The following is a 26,247-nucleotide window of genomic DNA, read 5'->3' on the forward strand; positions in this document are numbered from 1 at the left end:
CTTCCCTTCCTTCTTTCCTTCCTTCTTCCTTCCTTCCCTTTCTATTTCTTTCCCAAAGCAAAAAACCAAGTTGGCTTATAAAAGGAATATGTATTACAAAAAGGTTGATAAAATAAAAAATGAAGACCTAAAAAGAAGAAAAAAAAAACACAAATAGGTCAACCAGCTACAGAAGAACTAGACAATTCCTCAGGGCAATTGTGCTTTTCTATTCAGTCTGTAGAGTAGTTTTTATTTTTTGGTTTTTCTAATAGTTAGGCTAGAAATAGCAAACTCTGCTATGACAGGAAGTGTTCCTAGGTGGAGTTTATAAACTATTTCAAAATATGTTGAACCCTGGCATCATTATGCTAGTTCAAGTTTTTCAATAGAGAAGACAACTCCAATTAGATTCCCAGCTGTTTTTAGTATTTTCCTTAATAGTTGGCAAGTCTAATGACAATAATAATTTGTATAACATAAAAATTCATCCAATCAGATAAAAATGAGAGCGATAACATAACCCCAACACTAGCATTTATAGATGCGCATGCTAGCCAGCATAAACCGAGAGAGGAAGCTGGCGTTGCAGAGGCGCCTGCTGGATCTCTGACAAGTGCATTGTACTAGCATCACGTGTGACACATCAGGCATGAATCCCGGCTCCACATCTCATCTCCGCTCTTATCTTTCATTCGTAAAGTGAAATTGCTACTGCTCGAATTGATCTGAAAGCAAATACATTTGGGTTTAAATACTGGTTCTATCTCTTAATTTTCTGATCTATCATGTATTTCATGAAGTTCGTCTCTTTTTTCTTTAAGATTAAATAACATATATCAAGTTCTCAACATGTTGCTTGGCACACAGTTAGTGTTCAGAACATGCGAGCTCTCTTGTCTCCTTCATACATTCAAGAATTAAATAGGACAGAAACATCCAGTATGGTAACTGTGGGCACCCACTTAATTAATGTTAATGTATTATAGTCCTTTCCTACTGTTACTGCGATATAGTCCCGGTGGTGGGAGGCGAAGGCAGTCAAAAGTCAAAACCAGGAAAAGCCTCTATTAACAGGAAAGATGGCCTGCTTGTGGCTAAAACCACAACAGACATGCTGGTGGTAATTACCCTGCTTCTGGCCACAAAAACTTTGATTTATATACTTCATGAAGACTTTTCAGTACATTCTAGGTTTTGAGTTTTAATTGTGTAGAGTGACTGCACAATTATATTGGTCAAATGACAACCACAGTTGCTGTTCCTATTACAAAGTGTGGCATTTAAATGTAAATGAAAACCCAAACAAACAAACAAATGGAGGAGAGAGAAAGAGCTGTAGCAAGATATTAAGTTAAATGAGACAGTTGATCCCAATAGTCTGGGTGTATTGGGCTGTATCTATTGATGTGTTGATTACTTTGAATGAGATATCTAGAGTAAACATTTGTAGACTTTTCATTTTCTGTTTTGCTAGAGTATTCTCAAGGGGCAAGGGCCACCAAAAGAGAGGTTCCTGTGATATCAGTGCACAAGATACTATGATTTAAAAAAAAAATACTGAAGTACTAATGTAATATATATGCAAAAGGAATTACTTCTCTCTTCTGAGGAGAAACTAACACACTAAAAAGAATTCATAAAGGAAACCACAGCTCCTGCTCATCACACAGGAAAATAATTAGAACAACATATTTCCTGGTACATAACCATGAGCCTCTGGCTGTGGTAGCAAGAATGTGAGTTAGGAGCAGGTGCCCAAAGATAGTAGGAATTTATTGGTTTTTTTCTTTATCACAGAAAATGCACATTTACAGGATATATGCTTGGGTAATACCTATTACTTTGAATCAGGTCAAACTAATCAATCTTGTTAAAGGTCTGTGTGATGGCTTTAATCTGCAATTTGTTGTATATTATTATCAGGGTGTTAAATGATGCCTTAGAAATCCAGAAAGTTTTCCTGTAATGGTTCACTTGCACCAATAAAAGGGATTGCTTTTATTTACTTCATATGACGTGATAGCTTGCAGAATGAATGATAAAATTTGTATTTTTATAGGCTCAGAATGGTCTTAATTATTGACAAGAGCGTTTTAAATGCTTCTATCCTCCTTCCACCCAAGTAAAATTGTTGTCTGAAATAACTTGAAGAGCATAAAAAACATCTCTTTTTATTTTACCTGTAATACATATGCATTGAAACACGTAGAAAACAGCACTAACAAAGAATCTGCCCAGGACGCAGTAGGTAAATATAACACCAAATTCAAGAAAATCAATTACGTTATTCCAAAAGACATTACATAATGGATCATCTGGTCAGTGGGTGCAGGCTCCTCTCATGACTGACAATCCTTTATGGAAAAGCAGATTCTAGATCTGAAAGAGTTGTGTTAAAAGAATGGGCACACAAGGTTTTAATTCATTAATCAAGTTTTGTTGTGACTCAGTATTTGTGTTTTCTCAGTTGACACTTCATGTTAAATGAATGAAATCTCTGCCTGGCTACTCAAGATATTGTTATGATAATCAAATGAAATAATATATTTTAAAATGACTTGGAAAAGCATAAAATGCCTTGTGAGTAAAAAACATTATCAAGGATAACAAGACATTCTATACTATCTCAATTCTGATATATCTCCGAGTTCCTCAGGCTGTGATTTCACTGGCAGGCTAGCCAAAGCCATGGAATACAAAGGCCATTTGTAGCCATTTGTACCTGTCAATAGAATTTAGGTCACTTTCTCCATATGACTTGTAGCAGGATTGGGAGGCAGATGACAGACTCTGTATAATAGTGAGCATAACGGATTAATTTAATTAATTCAATGACAATTAAGATATTCAAACCACTTTGATGATGCGTAAACAAAACATCTGGTTGACTTGTCTGATTCTCAATTTTCACAGGTATTTTTACAACAAATAATACTTCTAGAAGAAGAAATTTTTGCAACTATTCAAAATTAATTTTTTATCCTGGATGAACTCATATTTATCCCTACTCTTATTCTGCTATTTGCATTTTAAACCATTTCTTTTACACTGAATTTTGTTTTTATGAAGAATAATTCATTTAAAGTTTCTTTTTTTCTCACTTTTTCACATCTATTTAGGAAAGTTCATATTGAATAACTTGTCACTTCAGTATATTCTTATTAGTAAAAAATCAAGTAATTATTGAAAACTGATTGATCTTGGCATTTCTGTCATTAGTTGGAGAGGATGTGTGTCCTCTGCCATTATGTTGTTTACATTCAACTCAAGCAATAAGACCAACACATGTGAAATAAAAAAGAAAAAAAAGATATAAAAAAATTAAGCAACAAATTGAGTATTATCAAATGTAAGTATTCTTGGTAACTATTCATGGTAAAGAAAAGCCAGTGGGAGCTGAATTATAAAGAGAAGATCATGAAATAGGTTGGATTTAAATGCCAATATTTAAAATATAGCATGCAATTTTAAAGGATTCTCTTTAGTTAAATGTGCTTGCAAATGTTCAGAGATTGAAAAGAATCTGGCCTAATAGAAAATAAAATCAAGATTTTGGCACACTTGCATGGTAACTCACTTAAGCTTCACAAAACACAGTATTAAAAGCATTTTACTGATGAAGGAAAAAAAAAGAAGAGAAATCAAGTAACTTGCCCAATGTCCCATAGTCAGTAAGTAATTGGATCAGGATTTGAGCTCAAGTCTGTCTGCAAAGCCCATGATCCATCTTCAATGCCAGGATACCTCTCAAGGAACACTGAGATCTCAAGAAGCATGGGCTGATGGAGAGAAGGAGAAAGCTGGAACAAGCAGCGTGCCACTCAGGGAACACAGAAATACATAACATTCTTTGTTATTCGGGCATCATATTGAGAATCATCAAATCGTAGCTACTAATAAGGCTGACAGTGTTAAGGTACCTCTCACCTTGGTCAGTGTCACTTCAAGAGCTTGGCAAGTGTGACCATTCCAGTGAGAGACAGTAAGTATTACAGTTGAACAGGGTGGTGTCAAGAACTTATTGATGTCTGTCAATCATTTCATGAAGAATGCAAACTTTATTAAAGCTTTCAGATTTGCCCAATATATCATTCCTAATTAATATGGCATGGTATTAGACATAAAGCACACTTACTAAGAAAAAGTAAACAGATTCTGGAGGATGAATTTTACAAACCCAAACTAAACGATCGTAAGATATATTACAGAAGGAAAGATTTGACAGGCAGAGGAAGTATATATGTATAAAAGATTGTTGCAGTAATAGCCCTAATTTATTCTCACCCCTCTGTACCCATGGTCTTAGACAGTCCCTCCCTGTCTAGGGTGACTATCTAAGGTACTTGCCTTGGCAGATGAATTAATAGTAAATGTGACACAAGCAGAAGCTTGTGCTCTGCTTGGAACCCTAAACATACCATGGTGAGAAGCCAGTGCTAGTGGGCAGAAGGATGAGAGAATGAGATGTACCTAACTGACAGCCCACCAAGTACCAAATATGACAAAAATTCAGACCGTTTACACATCAACTAGCTACAGTCCATCAGAGAGCCCAGCAGGAATCAGCTAAGCAGGCCAAAGCCAGAAGTGGCCAGTTGATTCACAGAATCGTGAGCTAAATAAGATTATTGTTTATTTTAGGCCACTAACTTTTGAGGGTGGTTTATTACACAGAAAAAGCTAATTGATTTGATAAAATATTCTTTCAAGCAATGAGAAAAAGAAGCAGAAGGTATTACCTTCAAGAGTGGAGATTACCTGTTCCTTGTTTCCCAAATAAAGACCTGGAGATCTAGATGGATCATAGTGCAAGTACTCTGTGGTATGTCCAGGCAGAAAGGGCCTTGGACAGTCTCAAAAAATCCCATACTTCAGAATGGTGAAAAGAAGCAGAATTACTCCTATGGAACTAAGAGTAAAAAATAAAAACAGCATAGAGTCTGAGGAATCATAGCACACTTTTCCAGTTTGAGGCAGGATCACATGCAATGTCCCCAAACTGAGTCTGGTTAAAGCAAAGTGTTAATATACAAGAAGAGATACTATCCATGGGAACAAGAAACAACATAGAAGCTGCTGAGTGAACCACTAACAACTGTCCTTCCAAAAATCACACAAACAGAAATGTACATCAGCATTCAAAATTAGGGAAGCGTAACAAATCACATGCCCCCAAAGTTGAACAATATACTATATATCGGACTGTATGATAATACCCTCCTGAGAAAACACCTTAGGACTCAGCAGATAAGACTCCAGAAATCTTCTTAAAACCCCCAAGTCTGTGGTGGAAGGTCAGAAGAACATGGAAGAAAAGGGAACACACCAGTTTGGATCCTGTGCATTGAAGTAAATCAATAGCACACCAAAGCAGGTAAGGTGGGGCTACACCAACAGTAGAACTACAAGTATGGACAGCTTCTCTCTACCACTGTCAAGAACAAACAACACAGAAGTCTGGAATGGCCACAGCTTGCATGCAGCTGGGAAATTGAAAAAGCAGAATATAGGGTGGACGTGGCCCAGGGAAATGGGTTCATCGCACTCAGAGACAGTACGACATCATGATAAGTCCTGAGGCTGGGATTGCTCATGGTTCCTGCTCATTCTCCAACATACTCAGTCTGTCAAAAAAAAAAAAAAAAAAAAAAAAAAAAAGAAAAAAGAAAAAGAAAGAAAAGAAAAGAAAAGAAAAGAAACAGAAAAAGAAAGAAAGAAACTAACCTAAGAATGCAAGTTAATTTTACTAGAACTGTATAGCTCCAGCTGCACGAAAGAGAAACTATGGTATTGTCTAAGCACAACCCGATACCCGATCACTCTGTCACTAACCAAATATTAGTCCTATGTAGAATCCTTCACGTTTGGCAAGAACACATGGGAAAACAAAACAAGCCCACAAACATTCCTAAGACACAAAATGATATGAAGTATATTTTATGTATAATTAAAATATTACAAATGAATGACATTGATGTAATAAAAAAAGAAATGGAAGATGACTTATAAGACAACATGCTATGATTAAAAAAGAACTTGGGTAGGGCAGATATAGAGAACTAGAAAAATAAGAAAATAGAGAACTGGAAAAATAAAAAAAAATGATAATTAAAAATTCAATGATAGATTTATTCTCTATTATCAGCAGAAAGGACTTGAATTAGAATAGATAATCTAATGTACAAACTTAATAAGCTTACCTAGATGGAGAAGGAAGGAAAAAAGCTAAGCAAAGGAGAAAAAAATAAAATAATAATTGGGGTGTAGAGTGAAATAAAACATACTACTAAATGTCATTTCAAAAGAATAAACCAGAACAAGTAAACAGGAAAATAATTAGATAAACAAAAATGAATTTAAAAACTGTAATTATTTATATTTTCTGAGCAATTATTACATAATAGGTACAGTAATAACTGCTATATATATAAAAATTCTTTAATTTTCAGGAAAGCACTAAGTAGTAGGTACAATTATTATATCCATTTTAGAAAATGAAGCTTAAGTAATAGAGCAGTAAATTTTTTTCATCTTAAGAAAACCTGAATCGACAGATTGAAAAGATTCAATAGATAATACAAATACACCCTCAAAAATGAAAAATATATGCCCCGAGCAATTGTGTACCTATATTTTGACTTTCAAAGAGAGGGAAGACATTCTAGAAATCTAGGCAGGGGCAAAACATGTATATGAAAAATTATATATATAAAAAATGTATGTATATATGCCTGTATATTAAGTGCATGAAAGCAATGACTTAGTATCTATAGTGTTTTAATGAGGAAAGTTTATCTCATCTATTGTTATATTTAGCCAAGTTGTCAACATACACACAGGAAACAAGAGTTACTGTCAGATGTGCAAGGGCTCAGAAATTTAATGACAACACAGTATCCTGATAAACTGCTGGAAGAAGTATTCTAGCTTTACAATATATTAGTTAAAAATACTAACAAACATAAAATTTAGTAAAGTAGTGATATATAAAATTAGCATATATAAATTAATAATTTGCATATGTACACTTAACAATTAGATATACTAGAAAGGAAAACTCACATAGTAACACAAGATAAAAAACTAGGAATATGCAAAATCTATATGAAGAAACTTTAGAAGACCACAAAGTAAACTCGAATAAATGGAAAGAGCATGTTTTTGGATAGAAGACTCAACCCTATAAATGATCTGAGGAAGACAAGAAGGAGCAGGTTTGTGAAGGGGTAAATCAGGTTTGATTTTAGTCATGTCGAGTTTGACCCATAGGCATCAGACAGATGAGTATGGAGCACCATGGAGAAGTCAGCATGAAAGCTCTACATTTAGGAGTCCTCAGCATATGTCACTTAGCAGTAGTGTATATATGGAGAAAAGAAAGGTACCTAGGACAGAACTCTGGACATTCCGACATTTAAAGAGTAGCTGGGGAACAGAGAGCCATCACGGAAGACTGAGGCCAAACCATGCGGGCAGCGAAAAAGGAAACCCTTGATGGTGATCATACTCTGGAAGCCGAAGACAAGCGAGTCATTCAAAGAGGGCGTGTTCATTCTGTATTCTCAGTGCCTGTCCCACAGCAAGGATCCAGAAAATGTGTTAAACGAATGAAAGTATGAATAATCCAATGAAGAAATGACTTTTTCCAAGAAAATATAAATTGTGAAAATAGACTCAAGAGGTAGAAATAAACAAAAATTTTTGATTAATCTTGTGTGTGTTATATGCATATGTAAATATATTTATGTGTATGTAAACATAACTAAAAATAATTCTAAATTTGGATTAAAGCTTCAAATATAGCTTCATTTTAAATAAATAATACAATATGACCAATTGTCTAATAGTATCAAAATCTCTAAAAAATATTCAGCCAAATGTGCACTGAATTGCTGTAATAGAAATGAAAATCTACTAAGTATTCATTAATGAAATATTGAACATCAAGCATGCAAGTAATATGGACTCACTGGTCTTGGATAAGACCCCGAATATCATGCCAGCCTCTCCCTGTCTCCAGATTGGCCATCATAACCTACTCCTGTACTCAGGCATTAGTCGCTTCTTCCAACTTGCCACAAAATCTTCTTTCAACAAATTGTTAATATCTAGAGCTTTGAATAATCCCAGAGGTCTTCAAACAACTATCTGACCATCAGATAGAATACAAGAGAGAAGTCTGGCATGGATTTCTCTCTTATTTTTAAATATTTTCAGAGAATTTATAAGGTTAAAAGTAGACTGGCATTATAATAACTATTTAGTTTCTCTTTATGAGCAATTCCAAAAGAGTATGATAAATTTCTCACATGCAAGCCATCAAAGTAACTTTCATGACATCATTTATGTTCTTGACCCCACATAATTAGAATCATGCTGCCAGGTTGATTCATTTACTGTGTGCAAAATCTGTTATAGCTCTAGAACAATCATCAATGCTTCTTACTCATCTTAAAATCTAGCACAGAGCCTTTCAGTCTGTAGATGGTGAATTAGTTCATTAAAAAAATCCAACCAACCAACCAAAACCAAATTTTTCAGCCTGTCATAAATATGACTGAAGAATATATGTGGTCCCTCTTGAATATTATTGATTTTATCCTTTCATATATATTTAAATGCAGCTTTCAAAGATTCTTAAACTGTTAAGCAAGCAAACAAAATCAGTTTTATACACATTATAACTATAATATCATGCATAAATTATAAACGATAATTATTTCTTACTAGCTTATTATATCTGTATATTTTCCCTGCTGCTCATACTGTCACTGAAGTATACTTTTATTCTTAACTTACAAAAAATGCTCTTTTGAATTCATTTCACTCTTTCTGCAATACTACTCTTCACGAATCAGTAGTTTCCTGGTTGTCAATGACTGTGCCAATCTTTTTTCTTGCACTGCAGTCTTTCGTTTGATGCTACAGTTTACAAAGTCAGCCATGCCACTAAAGTGAGGCTAAATTGTAAACTTGGTAAGAATGTGGCTTCCTTTCTCAATAATTATCTCCTCTTTTCACTTCATAATAATATGATGCTAGCAATAGCTGCTTCATCTTATTTATTTTAATCTCTTTTAACCTGCTAGGATAAGTATTTTAGAAGCTCACGTACCACAGGATCAGGAGATGTATATAAGCATTTACATATAGAACTGCAGCTACATTTTATGATAGTATAGCTTTACCGAGTTAACTTAAAATGAAGAAAAATAAAAACTTTGCATATCCATGTACTATTATTTCAAAACCATTCTAAGGTGGTGATCATCAGGGGCAGGGAAGGTGTGTCATGCAATCAGTGTATTGTTATCTTCCTCTGCCATGTCATTCTAGTACTGTATCCCAGTTTTTTTTTTTTTCTCAGCATCTTCTCTAAACACAATACATCTTATTTTCATTTTAGTGATGTGAATTGCTTGCCACATGCAAGGGTTCTTACAAGATATTTTTAAAAAATCTTTAAATACTTCACATATGTAGGAATTTGTTCTGGGCAATGGAATACTGTTCTTAAACTCTGCAAATTAGCCTCATACTGGCAGAATAGATGTGATGTCCACCACAGTGAAAGGATCCATGACTAGATGAGTATTAAAAAAATCATATAGGCATGATGGAAAATCAGAATTACAAATAACATTGTTTTCAAACCTCATGCAAAATGGAGTTAAGGCAAAATTGTAAATTAATGAGATTTCCTTTGGGTTTTATGAAAGGAAATTTCATTACTTCATAATCACTTGCTATGAATTATATGTACAATTATTTATGAACATGCTCACAGCTCATCCATTCTAACAATCATCAATCACCTGAATCAACATTAAATATGTGAAAAATTATAAATATACACTAAGTCAATTTTAGATAAATATATGTTGACAATCATAAAATTTGTATAAATGCTAAAAGCATAGTTAAGTATAATTATAATTTTTCAGGTTTGTTTGGTTGTCATATTAGCTCTGAGTAGACAAATTTCTTAAAACTGCAAAGAAAATAATTCCATCAGTGGGAAAATGATTTATTTACCTGGATCTTCTATAGTTAAGTTCTTTATTAACCATTGAACAATGTCTGACCCTAGAAAAAAGAAAAAAGAAAAACACAAATATATGTGAGCATTTGTTTGTACATGTTAACTTTAAGAACGCTCAACTTTTGGCCCTCATACTAATAGGAATGTTTTTAATCATTATAGTAACAGATTAAAGATCAGCCACATGTGGAGTATTGGAAACAGAGTGTGAATGCACAGGTTTTCTTCAATGAGCCAAAGTACAAACTAGTAAATTATTAAATATGAAATAGTTAAATATGAAGATTTTATATACCAGTAGTGGATAAAGTGATTCATTCATTTGTTAATGGAATAAATGTTTATTGAATGTTCACTTATTTCAAGCACAATTCTGAGTGTGGCATAACTAATACTTTATAAGATGGTCCCTCTCTCATTTCTGGGAGTGCTCATCCCATTTTCTACCTATTCTTAAGCCAAGCTAAATTTGTTGTCAGTTTTTGAACACTCCTGCATGTTTCAAGCCTCTGTGCCTTTATGGAACCTTTCTCTTTGACTGAAATGTCTTTCTATTATTTCCATTTCCATTAAGATCCATCTACACAATTGAACTTTCCTTGACTCTCGCCTTTGTCCACTGAGTTTGCAACACGCTTCGTGGGACTTCACTGGAACCTGCGCGGTTTTGTGTGGTAGTGTTGATCACACAAGCCCTAAAGTGAGCACCTTGAAGCAGGGCATTGTATTGATCTTTGTCTGTTTGGAGCATGCTAGAAGCTTAATAATGTGTGATAAAGAAAAATACACGTGTGAATTTGTTTTTCATTTCACAGAGAAGAAATGAGGGAGACTCTACATAAAATGTAGTGTTCGAGGTAGATTTTGATATATGCACAAGACAGAAACTTAGTTGCCGAAGGGACATATGTCAAAGTTAAAAAGTGGAGAACATTCAATAAAAACCACTTAAAAGCACACTTTCTATATAGTAGGCGCTGGAAATAATATGACATTGCAACTAACAAAAGTGTTCATACTGTATTCAGCAGGTCTTAAATTTCAGGCTAAAGAATTTGGAAGTTCATGTATATAAATTAGGCAGAGTAAGAGACATGCAACTATTTTTGAGCAGAAGGTGACATTATCAAAGCAAATTTAAGGAATTTGACCAGTAACGTGTGTGGCATGCTTGAGGTCAGAAGAGAAAAAAGCAGGGTGTCTGATGTTCTTGCTGGCTGTGAGCCAGGACTGAAAGCGTGAGGTTCTGAACTAGTCAGTGTATAAGTGAGTTAAAGCAAAATTTGAGACTTGTTTCAGGACTTTGGTAAGCAGGAGAATTAAAGGAGAACTCAAGGTGTTCAGTTCAGCAGCACCGTGGATGAACTGAATGGTGAAAATATGAGTATAAATGGGAGTTAAAGGAAAAGGAGTTGATATATCTTGGACGCTCATTTCTATTAGATTTAGCTTTCTCATTTCTACACAAATTGACAAAAACATGTATGAAAATAGTTATGCATACATAGTAGACTGCATCAGGGCTGCATGAATGACATTTCATGTGAACTGAGGTTCCACTTTTACCTTTCTTGAAGACTGGCCAAAGTGCAGCCTGCGCACCTGAGATCTAGCAAATGAGTTGCATTAACAATGGCTAAATAATTCTAGTTATCGATGCAAAATAGTTCAAAACTAATTTCAAAATACATTTGATTATCAAACTTGGCAATTATGTCCTAAAAGTTATGAATATATCCGTACCCAACATTGATTTCAATATGCATGCATTTAAAAATAACTTCAAGTGTTGACTCTAACTTGTATTCTTTTGTAACTGGTCCTTTTACAGCCACCATTGATTTAAATGCATTTTGAGATGATAGATTTACCAAGATCTTAAAGGGAGCTCTGAAGGAAAGAAGGAAGGAAGGAAGGAAGGAAGGAAGGAAGGAAGGAAGGAAGGAAGGAAAGAAAGGAAGGAAGGAAGGAAGGAAGGAAGGAAGGGAAGGAAGGGAGGGCGGGCGAGAAAGCACTCAGGAGAGCACAGGCATTGAAAGTGTTGTATTCAGCCTTATAGCCTAAGTCATTTTGAGGCATGGACTTCACTTGAAAAAAGAGAAGGGAACTAAGTTTTCCAAATATGTATGTAGTGATACTTGACCAGTATAGAATCTCAGTTACTCAAATCTTATGCAATATCCAGGCACTCTGCTCATTTCTCACATCTGAACATCTATTTGGGGGATATATGTGAGCAGCCACTGGAAAATTCTCATTCTTTTGAAGAGAACCAAACATTGGTTCCAGAACTATAATATTTTCATAGTGTGAAAAATTATTTTAAAAATGCTTTTGGAAAAAGTTTTTTAAAAAGTTCCCTTCTATGTTTTTCTTTTTTTTCTCCCTGAGCAGAAATAAATACAGAGAAGCATAATTTGAAATTACATTTAATTAAAGAAGATTTTTCTTTCTGGCCTAGTTTTGGGTATTTCTGTCATGGTCGCATTCCTAGTTAAGCTCTGGAAGAGTCAACTTGACCACTTGTCAATATCACTTAGCAGATGCTGCAATGATTTTATTGTTGTTTAATCATTCCAATATATTTATGGTTTTAAGTTGGAACATTACGAGTTACTATTTTATTGTTAAATGTGTACCCAGACTCACCATTTTCATCTACTCTGCATCTATGACAGAAAGATCTTTACTCCCAGTGGAGAGAGGTAAAGATGGAGAGAAAAAAATTCCAGCATCTTATTAGAACCATAAGATAGAAAGAGAAATGTGCTATCATAATCATATTGAGAACTGATTCAAATTTAAAAGAGAGCATTATAGTTAGGAGGGGTAAAGAAAGAAATAGTACCTTTCTAGCAATTTCTCAGCCTTATGTTTAATGAATAAATGGGCAGATATGCTAAAAATTTTCATGTACAAATGTATATATCTAGAATATTTTAGAGTTTCATTCATCTTAATTCTGAGGACCTCAGAGTAACATGCAGGATTTTATTTTTATTCTTTTCTGTTTTGTTTTAAACAAATTTTCAAGGAGCCATTGATTAGCTACAATGTAAAACTAATCAAGAGATGCAACAATGTCTTATATCCTAAGAAAACCTCTGCGCTGCAGCCTCTGGAAAGCTCAGCCCTGATCAGTGCCCATACTCTTGCTTTGAATTCTTGGAGGCATATAACACGTTTAGAGTTATAAAATTATGTGTTCCCTCTACTTAGCAGGAGCAGTATAGGTTTTATTATTGTATAATCTCAGTAGTCTATGATTTGAAATTTGAAAAGCAAAACAACAGCAAAATTATTCTTGACACACTGCCCACAGTTCTCCACCTGCCATATTCTTTCTTGCTTCCACGACTTTGCTAATACTACCCAGTCTTTTTCCACTGGCTAATCCCAAATGACTCCATAAAGTTCCGCTCATACATTACTCCAGAAAGTCTAGTCTGCTCACCCTCACCCCACCTTACCAGGTAAAATGTTTCTCCTCTATGTTCTTTTAATATCCTCATCATTTGATACACTTATCTTAATTTTTGTCTATTTTCTCCTTTGCATCATGAGTTCCTTGAAGGCAAGGATGTGTTTTATTTCTCTTTGGATTCCGAACACACAGACTAGTGCCTGGATGGCATCTGCCACACAAATGTTTGACTGCATGTAATTTTCAGGTACTGTAATCTCCCCTCACTATGATTATTTCTATCTTCTAAGGCTGTCACTTCACTACTCCATCTATAATTAAAGCAAGTAAATTGAAGACATTTAGACATTGATATTATTTCCTCATCTGTGTTATGGATGAGTAGTAAAGGAGTAGTAAAAGGGCTTCCCCAAGTCTGCCCCTGTTCTGAGCCTGTATTACCACCATTGCTGTCCATGACCCCTCTGCAGATTACAGCACACCCTTAGCTACGAGTGTCAACTACAGCTATCCACACACTGAACCTGAAATTGAGATTCACACAGACACGCACACAGACACACACACAAAAACCTATGAAATTTTTATAAATATGACATATGAAGACTTTGTAAGCAACTAAATGTTACAATTTTGATTTGAATCCTTAAAAAATAAACTATTTTTGTAATTTCTGTTAAAGTCATTAATAAAAACTTTACTTTCTAATCACAATGGATGAGGCCTAAACATTCCTGAGGCAAGATATTAACCTGTACAATATATTTCTTTCAGAAAAATGAATAAACTCTTTGTACTACCCAAATCCCTTTGCTGAACCTTCAGAACCAAATACCTTATTTGATGAATATCATAAATAATCCATGGTTCTGGGGAAATAACTTTCTCAAGATCTCTAGCTAAATATAAGACATTCTATCTATATATCTGGATAATATTTTTCCAACACTATTCTTAGTTTCTTAAAATAGGCACACTAAATGTTTGTCATCATCATCATTAAGTAGTAATTATGAACATTTATTGAGTTTCTATGGAAGTCTGGCTATAGACCTGCAATTTTAGGGATAAGAAGGAAAGAACGTGGAGTGAAACAGAGTCATTGTTTTGTGATTCCCTTCACAGAAGAAACAATGTATTACTCATCGCACCCCCCATGTTCTTCCAAGTGCTACAACACAGATCACCATTAAATATTTCTTGAAGGTATGCTCAATATTTATAGACATATATTTTATGCACAAAGGACCCAAAACACTGAAAAAGCAGCTGCAACAGTAAGTCCCATCCAGCATTTTATGACATCCTAATGTATCTCTAATTGTCACAATTTTTGAAATTCTTCATACAAAAATAATTTCAATTCAGTTTAATTTTAAAATCTAACAAATTTCTATTAGATTTGAAAAATAAAGGGTAAGCTAGCATATTACCCTTTTGTGAAGCTGAAAGAATTAATTAAATTTTTCTTAATCTTTAAAATAAGTTATCGCTAATATCTAAGAAAATGTTTTGTTTCTGATGATTACTGCTGTTGATGCATTCTGTCTCATTTTAAATGCAATTGCACAACCCTTGTCAGGCCTGAGGATGTTTTCGATGAGGTATTCAAAGTTCAAATGCCATTTATATTATTTTCAACACTTCATTACTGAGATACTCGACTTGTTAGATCACAGGTGTATTCCTGGTGGGCTGTGACTGAAGGACACTGACCTTTTTTTTCCTTCTTTTTTTTTTGTTAACATAAAATTGACATATAACATTATGTTAATTTCAGGAAGGACTACAGCATAATAATTCAATATTTGTATAAACTGCAAAATGATTATTACAAGAAGTCCAGTTAACACTCATTACCATATAGTTACAAAGTTTTTTTTTCTTATAAGAACTTTTAAGATCTACTCCCCTATCAACTTTCAAATATGCAATAGAGTTTCGTATATTTGTCATTGTGCTGTACATTATACCCTTATTTATTTTACTGTACATTATACCCTTATTTATTAATGCTGTACATTAAGACTTATTTATTTTATAACTAGAAGTCTGTACATTTTGACTACATTTATCCATTTCACCTTCCTGCTCTTCAACCCTGCTCTGGCGACCACCTATCTGTTCTCTGAATCTATGAGTTCAGATTTTTTTTTTTTTTTTAAGATTCCACATATAAGTGAGATTATACAATATTTGTCTTTCTCTGACTTATTCCCTTAGCATAACGTCCTCAAGTTCTATCCATGTTGTCACAAGTGGCAAGATTTACTTATTTTTTAAGATTGAATTATATTCCATTATATTTGTACCACATCTTTATTCATTCATCCATTGATGGACATGTAGGTTGTTTCCATGTCTTGGTTATTGTAAATAATGCTACAATAAACATGGGGGTTCAGATATCTTTTTCAAATTAGTGTTTTCATTCTCTTTGTATAAATACCCAAAAGTGGAATTGCTGGATCTTATGGTAGTTCTATTTTTAATTTTTTGAGGAACCTCCATTGACATTTTTAAGTAAGGAAATTGCTAATACCTAAGATTAATACATTAATAACAAAAAATGAGTTATTTTATTAGGGCTTTTTTTTATTATTATAGTGAGCAATCTTAGATGGAAGTATAAAAATCAACGATTAAATGAAGAAATTTACTAAAAGACATCTTGAACCAAAGGAAGGAGACACATTTGGGCTTCAAGGACAAATGGAAGCAAGACTCTGATGATATCAGAAATATTCCCCTGCTCTCACCTTGGTTCCTTTATAAACACATTTCTCTAAAAAATAGCCTTTGTTGTTTCCCATCTACAAAGTGGGTCATGAGGCTCATGGCTCCTAGGCTTACATCTCCTCCATTGAAGGCAGCAGGAAGTAAGAGGCTAAAATCCTGTAGTCACAATTCCTAATTTCTGATGGTCTCAGCTTGGGGAAGGTATCCATTCCTGTTTCAATCAACTATGACAAGAAAGGTGGGATCAGAGTGCATAAACATAGCTGTGCTGGTGGGAGGGATAGATGGAAACAGTTTCTAGAAAAAAAAATGGGTGCTTGGCAAGTAAACAATAGATGTAAACTACAGCTTCCTTCAAGTTCTTCAGCTTTTACCTTTTTTACTTAAAAAAAAGCAGAAGAGAGAGGGGAGATGAAGTTCAAAAACTTGTCAAATTTCTAATGAAATAAGCATGGTGGTTTGCTTTGTTATGTGTTTTGTTCTATGAAATTATATTTCCAAAAGGCAGAGTGTAAATCCATATTTTTGTGAATAAAGCTACATTTTATGTGCACTAAAAGAATTCAAAAGAATCCCATAGTATATATGGAATTGTGTGTATTTATGAGTGTGTATTTTTTAAAGTAAAAAAAATGTTTTCTAAAGTGAATAACTGATATCCAATTGAATACTGTTATGTCTAGATTTTTATGTATCAACTATATTTAGAAAAGATTATCTAGTTGCCATAGCATTAAAATTACCTTCTGATCACAGTTTGGAACTGGATCAAACTTCTAATGTTAAAGCACTTCTTCCAGTCTTTCATAGCTAATAATTCCTCTGAAATCCAGAGACCAACACGAGAGTAATAATCAAAACAGAGATTATTCCTTTTCTTAAATTTGAGACACATTTTAAACCTTAGTCTATGACATTTTAAAAATGTAGAAAAGATGACATTTAAAGGCATTTGTAGCTGTGATGGCAAAAAGCAAATTATCTTGTCGATTACATTTTTTTTCCAGGTTCTTGCTCTTCAGAGTTCTATGGCCTTTGCCCCTAAAGCAGAAACACAGAAAATGTTGCCCTTTGTAAACATCACCTGGATCTGCAAATCAGAGGGTCAACAGCCCAAATATTTATTGCAGTTATTACTAGTGTGTTCTAAAGATAGAAAGCATAAAAGTATATTTCCCTACCTTTTGGCAAAGCACAATGAAATTAAGTTATTGGGTAGAGGTTCTCAACTGTTTTTGAGCAACTATTTAATCAAGATCATAGGGATTTATCTGGATTTTTAAACTTAGATGTATAAGTTCCATAAACCATGAAAAGTTCTCTTTAGATACAAAGTAGGAATTTTGTGCTGCTGCAAAGCCTGAGAAGCTTTAAAGATAGGCAGCAAAAACAGCAAGGCAGAAAAGATGACAAAGTTAGGAGATAAAAGGAAATCAAGATGACCTTAAGAATTGTTTCTTACCCTCTCCCAGAGCTCAAGATGATTATTGATTAACCATAGGAGCTTTTTTCCAAATCATGTTCTGAGAAACACCACTTGTGTCTCTTGTATGAAATGGTGGTAAGTATGGGCAATGCTACAGAATTAGATGAAGTGAAAAAATGGTTCTTCGATATAGCCTTTATTGTGATAAAGAACACTGTAGAAAATGAAGTTAGAGTAAGTTTTCAGTGCTTCGTCAGGATGGCGATATAGAATTCCTTTAAAGAAAAAAAATTACACTCACTTTTTCCTGATTCTGAAGTTCTTTAGACACATAAAAAATGAAATTAGTGATGCATAAATTGTGCAAATATAACTATGAATTTTCAGTTAGCTAATATATTGAAACTATCTACAATAAATGATTCTTGATTAATTAATTAATCAGTTCCATATGCTAGCTGCTAGGCCTAAAGAAAAATTTAGCAGATTTGTTCTCAACATATCTTTTTAAAATTATAGGCCATGTCCAATTGTCAAATCGTCTCCATGAGGGACACATGAGATAAAGAAAATGTTGATTGACTGATACATAAAATTTTCCTTTAGTGCAGTCTACAGCCACAATAGGAAGAAAGAGAAAATTAACATTTACTGAGTTTTTGTTGTAAGATATGCTAGGTATTTCATATGAGTTTCCATTAAAATGGAAAGGTAGAAACCTTGGCTTTTAATTTTTTTAGGAATTCATTAAGTGAAAATGTCCAGAACTAAAACAAGAATGAACCATCCAAAATGCATGTTTAATTATGTTTCTTCTCTAATGAAAAGTTTTCAATGATCTTCTCACTGGTGCCTGGATAGGGTCTAAAGGACTTACATAGCAGTATGAGGCCTTTCATGGTTTGCCTCTTTCCTGTCCCTGGGCCTCAGATCTCATCCTTTTCTCTTCTAGGTTTTATAACTTAAAATCATCAACTTAACATTCTTTAATTATATATAGAATCATGTTTCATACTTCGTACTTTTACAAGTACTATTTATTCTGTTTGGAATAACTTCCTCCATTTAAGACACAGTCCAAGTGTCACTTTCTCTTGAAAGTTTTCTTAGTTATAACTTCCCTCACCTCCTGTCCCATATTGAATTAAAGATTCTTCCCTAGGATCTCATAGCATCATGTCCTGTCGTCCGTTACAACTTATAATGTCGAACAGATATTATCTATACATGTATCACTAGACTGTACTTCAAGGACTAGATCACAGCACCTGGTAGAGACTCAAGAAATACTTGTCAGGATTTGAATTGAATTTCTCAAAGAGAAACTCAGAATATAATAGTCTTTAATACCTTGGAGTCTTCCTGTATTTTGAGTTAGTACTGGACTTCTTTAACTGTCACAGCTACCTAATTAAATGTTATACTTTCAATGCTATAAAGTCAAGAATCATTTGATTTCTTTGGATTAAGAATATCTTGCAAAATAATCATACATATTTAATACTGATTTTTAAATACAATTAAAAATGAAGTAAATTTTGAACCATACTTTTTAAACTAGAAATTCTCCATTTTGACAAGAATAGCACTATATAAATAAGTGCCTGTGTCCTGTTTTAGATGATATTAATATTTATTTACTTCTATTTTACTATGGTCAATAAAGTTACTATATTCAGAATTGAAAAGTACATGTGACTCACACTATGTTTTAGGTAATTTTATTAATTAAATTTTTCTTAACAGACTTTATTTTTTAGACTGGTTTTAGGTTCGCATAATAATATTGAGCAGAAAGTGCAGAGATTTCCCATATACCCGCTGCCCACTCACATTCATAGCCTCTACCATCATCAACATGCTCTGTCAATGCTGAGCATTTGTTACAATTGGCGAACCAACACTGACACATCATTATCTCTCAGAGTCCCTAGCTGACATTAGGGTTCACTCTTGTGTATTCTATGAGTTTGGGCAGACTTATAATGACATGTATCCACTATTATAGTACCATGCAAAGTAGTTTCACTGCCTTCGAAATCCTCTGTGCTCCACTTTTGTATCTCACTCTCTCTTGCAACCCCTGGCAACCACTGATCTTTTTACTATCTCCATAGTTTTGCCTTTTCCAGAATGTCGTACAGTTGCAATCATACAGCAAATAGCCCTTTCAGATCAGCTTCTTTCGTTTGGTAATATGAATTTAAGTTTCTTTCATGTCTTTTTATGGCTTGATAGCTCATTTCCTTCTTAGAATTAAATCACATTTCATTGTTTGAGGGTGCTAAGAATACACAATGGGGAAAAGATAGTTTCTTCAAAAAATGTTGCTGGGAAACGGGATAGTCACAAGCCAAAGAATGAAATTAGATCCCATCTTACATCATACACAAAAATCAACTCAAAAAGGATTAAAGACTTAAACGTAAGAGTTAAAACCATAAAACTCCTGGAAGAAAATATAAGAGAAAAGTTCCTTGACATTGGCCTTGGCAATAAATCTCTTTGATACAACACCAAAAGCTCAGGAAAGCAAAAATAAACAAGTGGAACTATTTCAAACTAAAAAGCTTTTGTACAGCAGAGTAAACAATCAACAAAATAAAAAGACAATCTACGAGTTGGAAAAAAAACATATTCGCAAACTGTATATCCAAAAAACATATTTGCAAACCTTATATTTCAAAAAATATAAGGAACTCATATAACTCAATAGCAAAAAATAAACACCTTGATTAAAAAAAGTGGCCAAAGAACCTGGACAGACATTTTTCTAGAAAGGGCATACAAATAGCCAGCAAGTATATAAAAAGATATTTATCATCACTAATTATCAGGAAATGCAAATCCAAACCATAATGGAATTATCACCTTGCACCTTTTTAGGATGGCATATATATAACAAGTGTTTATGAGGATGTAGAGAAAAGAGAACTCCACTGTTGGAAGGAATGTAAATTGGTACAGCCAATAGGGAAAACAGTACGGAGATTCCTGAAAAAAATAAAAATAGAACTTCCATATGATCTAGTAATTCCTTTCCTGGGTATCTACCCAAAGTAAGTAAAATCAGTACCTCAAGGTGATATCTACACTTCCTTGTTCCTTGTGATATCATTCATAATGGCCAAGATATGGAAATAACTTAAGTATCCATTGACAGATGAATGAATAAAGAAAATGTTATATATATAGCACAGTATCATTCAGCCTTAAAAAAGAAGGAAATTCTGCCATTTGTGACAACATGGATGCACTGAATTATGCTAAGTGAAGTGAGCCAGACATAAAAAGACAAATACTGCATGTTCTCAGTTACAATGTGAAATCTAAACAAGTCAAAGTCATAAAAGCAGAGAAAACAATAGTGGTTGCCGGGGCCCGCGGGCGGGGTGTGAATGGGGGAGATGTTGGTCAAAGGGTACAAAGTTCTGGTATTCAGGATTAATAAAATTTGGAGCTCTAGTGCCAAAATGATCACTATAGTTAATAACTGTATTGTTCAATTCAAATTTGTTGAGAGTAGATATTAATTGTTCTTACCAAAAACAAATAATAGTAATTATATAGACAGTGGATACGTTAATTAGTTTGATCATGGTAATTGTATCACAGTGTATACATAAATTGAAAGATCATGTTGTACACCTTTAATATATACAATTTGTGTTTATCAGTTATACCTCAATAAAGCTTAGAGAGTAAAAGGAAATATAATAAGAGGCCAGAGAACTCCCTTGTCCTCTTTGTATCACGTGAAGATATAACAAGAAATCAGCAGTTTGCAGCCTGAAAGAGGATTCTTCCCAGATCTCAGACTTCCAGCCTTGAGAACTGTGAGATATAAATTTCTGTTGTTTATAAACCACCCAGTTGACGGTGACTAAGCCCAGGTTGGTTAAGATGAAGGACATCTTAATTGCTTCCAAGTTTTGGCAATTATGAATAAAGTTGCTATAGACATTCATGTGCTAGTTTTTGTGTGGACATGTTTTCAACTCTTTAGAGTAAATACTGAGTGCAATCATTTGATTATATGGTAAGAGTATGTTTAGTTTTGTAAGAAACCACCAAACTAACTTCCAAAGTGGCTGCACCATTTTGCGTTCTCACCAGCAGTGAATGAGAGTTCTTGCTGCTCCCCATCCCCACTGGCTTTGCCAGTGCTCTGGAACAGATATGTAGTGGTATCTTCTTGTTATTTTAATTTTCATTTTTCTGATGACATTTGATGATGACATAAGCATCTTTTCATATGCTTATTTGCTATATGTATATCTTCCTTGGTGATATGTCTGCTAAGGTGTCTCATTTTTTAAATCAGGTTTTCTTATTGTTAAATTTTACGAGTTCTTGTATATTTGAAATAACAGTCCTTTATCAGATATGTCTTTGCAAGTATTTCCTCCCAGTCTGTGGTTTATCTTCTCATTCTCTTCACATGGTCTTTTACAGAAGTTTTTAATTTTAATAATGTCCAGCTTATCAATTATTATTTTTTTATGGATCATGGATTTTGTGTTGTATCTAAAAAATCATTGCCATACCAATGGCCATCTCTTATCTTCTAGGAGTATTATAGATTTGCATTTTACGTTTAGGACTATAATTCATTTCGAGTTAATTTTTGTAAGGGGTATAAGATCTGCGTCTAGATTTATTACTATTTTTTGCATGTGGATGTCCAGTTGCTCCAGCACCATTTGTTGAAAAGACTATCTTTACTTCATTGTATTGCCTTTGCTCTGTGGAGTATATTTGTGTAGGTCTTTTTCTAGGTTCTCTATTCTGTTTCATTGATCTATGTGTCTTTTCCCCACCAGCACCACAGTCTTTATTACTATACTTATATATGTCTTGAATACATAATATAAGTATATAATAAATTTCTCTTACACTATTCTTTTTCCAAAGAACAGTTTTTTAGTTATTCTATTTCCTTGGCTTTCCATGTAAATTTTAGAATTATTTTGTATATAACTACAAAATACTCTTACTTGGATTTTGATAGGAATTGCATTAAACTTGTGTATCAATTTGAGGAGAATTGACATCTTTAGAAGGTTCTGGCTTCAAATCTATAAATTTGATATGTCTCTCCACTTTTTACATTTTCTTTCATTTCTTTCATAAGTATTTTGTAGTTTCAGCATACAAGTCCTGTACATATTTTATTAGATTTATAACTAAGTATTTAACATTCTGAGTGCTTGTAAGTGATATTATATCTTTAATTTGAACATTTACATGCTCATTGTTAGTATATAGACATAGAATTGACTTTTGCATATTTACCTTCTATCCTGTAAACCTGGACTCAATTCTTAGCTCTAGGTATGTTTCTGTAGATTCCTTGAGATTTTCTATGTAGAAAATAATATCATCTGTAAATAGGAGATTTTTTAAATTTTTTCCTTTCTGATATGTATGGTTTTTTTTTCCCTTTTCTTGACTTTTAGCCCCGGCTATAATTTATTACATTATGTTGAATAAATCCTTGCCTTATTCCCAATCTTCCAAGGAAAGCACATAGTCTTTTACCATTATGTACAATGTAAGCTGAATATTTTTTGTGAATGCTTTTTATCAAATTGAGAGGGTTGCCTTCTATTCTTTCTTTTTTTAGTTATTTGTTATTATGAGTGTTGAATTTTGTCTAAAGTTTATACTGTATTGTTTGATATAATCATGTAATTTTTTAGCCTATTATAATAGTATATTTCATTGATTAATTTTTGTATATTTAACCAGCCTGCATCACTGAAATAAATCCAGTTGGTCATGGTGTATAATTATTTTAATATATTGCTGAATTCTATTTGCTAAAAGTTTGCTAAGGCTTTTTACGTCTATATTCATGAAGAGTTTTGGTCTGTTGTGTTAATTTTTGTATTTTCTTTTTCTGGTTTTTGGTATCAGGGTAATACTACCTTTATAAAATTAATGGGAAGCATTTCTTCCTCTTCTATTTTCTGGAAGAGTTTATGTGAAATTAGCATTAATTATTTTTTAAACATTTTGGTAGAATTCTCCAGTAAAGCCATATAGGCCTGGAGATTTTTTAAATGAATTTTTTAACCATGAAATTAATTTCCTTAATTATTATCAGGCTATTCAAATTATCTGTTTCATATTGGATAAATTATTGCAGTTCGTGACTTTTAAGAATTGATCCATTTGTATAAGTTTTCAAATTACATATGCAAAGGGTTTGTAGTATTATTTTATCCTCTTGATGTCTGCAAGGTTTGTAGTAATTTCTTGTTTTGTTCTTGAACAATGATAATGTGTGTCTTATCTCTTTTTTTTTTGTCAGTCCTGTGCAGATTTGTCAATTTTATTGATCTTTTAAAAGAACCAGCTCTTTGTTTCATTGATTTTCTTGTTTTCTGTTTTTCTGTATTATTTCCTTCTTTCTGCTTGCCTTGGATTTATCTTCCTCTTCTTTTTCTGAGTTCTTGTGTTGAGAGTTCAGATTATTGATTTGAAACATTTCCTCTTTTGTAGTGTATATATTTATGTTATAAAATCCCTCTCAGTGCAACTTTAGCAGTGTCTCACAGATTTTAACATTATATTTTCATTTTCATTAAGCTCAATTTATTTTTTAAATTTTTCTTGAGGCTTCTGCATTGACCAATTGATTTTGTAAAACATGCTGTTTAATTTGTGTTTAGAAATTTTACTGTTAGCTTTCTGTTACTGTTTTCTAATTTGATTCCACTGTAGTCAGAGAACATACTTTATATAATTTCTAAAATTTTAAGTTTGTCCAGCTGTAGTTTCTCACCCAGAATATAGTCTGTCTTTGGTGAATGTTCTATGTGTGTCTGAGAAAAATGTGCATTCCGCTATTGTTGGTTGAGATATACTATAAATGCCAAACACATCCGCTCAGAGATATAATTATTACTCATCTTGAAGATACTTTTAGAGTTAGAATCTCTATTATAAATCCTAAGATAGTCAGTGTTATCAATTTTTGTTTTTGCTTCATTTTCTTGACATAAAATCATATTATGAAGCCAACCAGTGCAAAGGGAGGTGATATCTAATTGGCAGATACTCTTTGTCTACTTTTTCTATTTTAGCTTTTCAATGATAGCCCTTTTATCAACTTTGCCACATGAGGTTTCCTACAATCTATTTTTGAGATTTATCTTTGATTCATTCCTTTAAGAGATCCTCTTTCCCCTTTCTTAATATGTTCATTCTATTTCTTCTCTTGAAGTTTAAAATTTGGCTGCATATTATTCAAATACTAAGTTATTTCATTTATATATAACTTGCTTAGGGTCCAATAGTTTCTTACCTGTTGAAATAATAATTGTTGTCTCTCAAAGTCTCAGTATAATTTAAAGAGAAAATACATTTTAAGCATCTTGCTGAATGCCTAGCCATGATATTTACTTCATAAATCATTTCCAAAAGAATGCAGTATCTACGGATCTTAGATCCTGTACTAGGAACCGGCAATATGGCAATGAACAAAGTCCCTGGCTCTAACATTCTATGGGGATAGACAGACAAGAAACAAATAAACATGTACATACCTAATGTGCTAAGTGATGATAATTACTGTTCAAAATAATGAGCAGAGTGATGGAGCAGGAAGCCTGGAATTGGTGGATGGGTGGCATGTTGCCATTTTTTATAAGGTAGTCTGTGAAGACATTTCTGGTAAAGTAGTATTTTAGCAGCAATCTGAAGGAATCAATGGGATAAACTGTATAAATGTCTGAGGCGAATATTCCAGGCAGAGAACACAAATTCCAAATTCCGAAGACAGAATTCTACTTGGCACATAGAAGCAGCAAGGAGGTAAGTGCAGTGGGAGCAGAGTTAGGGAAGTTGAAAGTGAGAGAAGATGAAAACAAAGAGGTCATGGGTTCATATTACAAAGGGCGTTGAAAGCTATTTAAGGACTTTGGGTTTTACTCTGAGTGAGCTAGATGAGGCAGCACTTGCCTACTCAGTCTGACTCCTGTGTCAAAGATAGATGGTGGTAGTAGAAAATATGAATAATAATAATAATAATAATAATAATAATAATATGATGATGACGATGATGATGATGATGATGGTAATAGAGAATTAACAAAAACAATTTTAGAATTTCTAGCTCTTTAGATCTCTTCCCCTCACTGTCTCCTCCTTTTCTTCTCCTAACTCTCTTCCTCTCTAGATGATCATAATCCATCCTGTTAAAGTGACTGAGTTATAAAAGAAAACAAATTATGGAGGAATGTTAATGGTACAAGCTAACCTTCGTTGTGAATTCAGGATGCCCCAAATCACTAGGAAACGGGATATCAGGGGCAAAGTTCTAAGGGGAGAAATAAAAAGGGTAACTCTCCGTGTTCCCTAGGAAATGTGCCTTTCCTCTTACTACCTCATGCCTGAGCCAGGGGCCCAGGTCCAGGCCCTCTGGGTGAGGAATGTGTTTTTTTTCCTTCTTGAGAGGGCTAAGCAGGCCCTAGGATGTAGCCTGAGAAATAAACAGCCTTCGCATAGAGGAATGAAAGGAAGCCACTCAAATTGACCATCATAACAGATTGTGCAGGATTAGATGCCAAAACCTAATCAGTAATAGAGTATCCCTGTTCCTTGGCATATATATTACAAGGAAAGCTG

The 26,247-nt window shown here is 33.6% G+C and overlaps 1 protein-coding gene across 2 annotated transcripts in view; it reads right to left on the reverse strand.

The window, feature by feature from the left end:
* RGS7 (regulator of G protein signaling 7) overlaps positions 1-26,247 on the reverse strand; it is a 500,747-nt gene that overhangs the window by 145,455 nt on the left and 329,045 nt on the right. For both annotated transcript variants that reach the window (XM_039883198.1, XM_039883197.1), the window contains exon 4: positions 10,018-10,068. In XM_039883198.1, coding sequence (XP_039739132.1) covers positions 10,018-10,068 — 51 coding nt within the window. The remainder of the gene's footprint in view (positions 1-10,017; positions 10,069-26,247) is intronic.

The sequence above is a fragment of the Pteropus medius genome, unplaced genomic scaffold (assembly GCF_902729225.1).
Source record: "Pteropus medius unplaced genomic scaffold, Ma_sr-lr_union100, whole genome shotgun sequence".
Lineage (NCBI taxonomy): Eukaryota > Metazoa > Chordata > Mammalia > Chiroptera > Pteropodidae > Pteropus > Pteropus medius.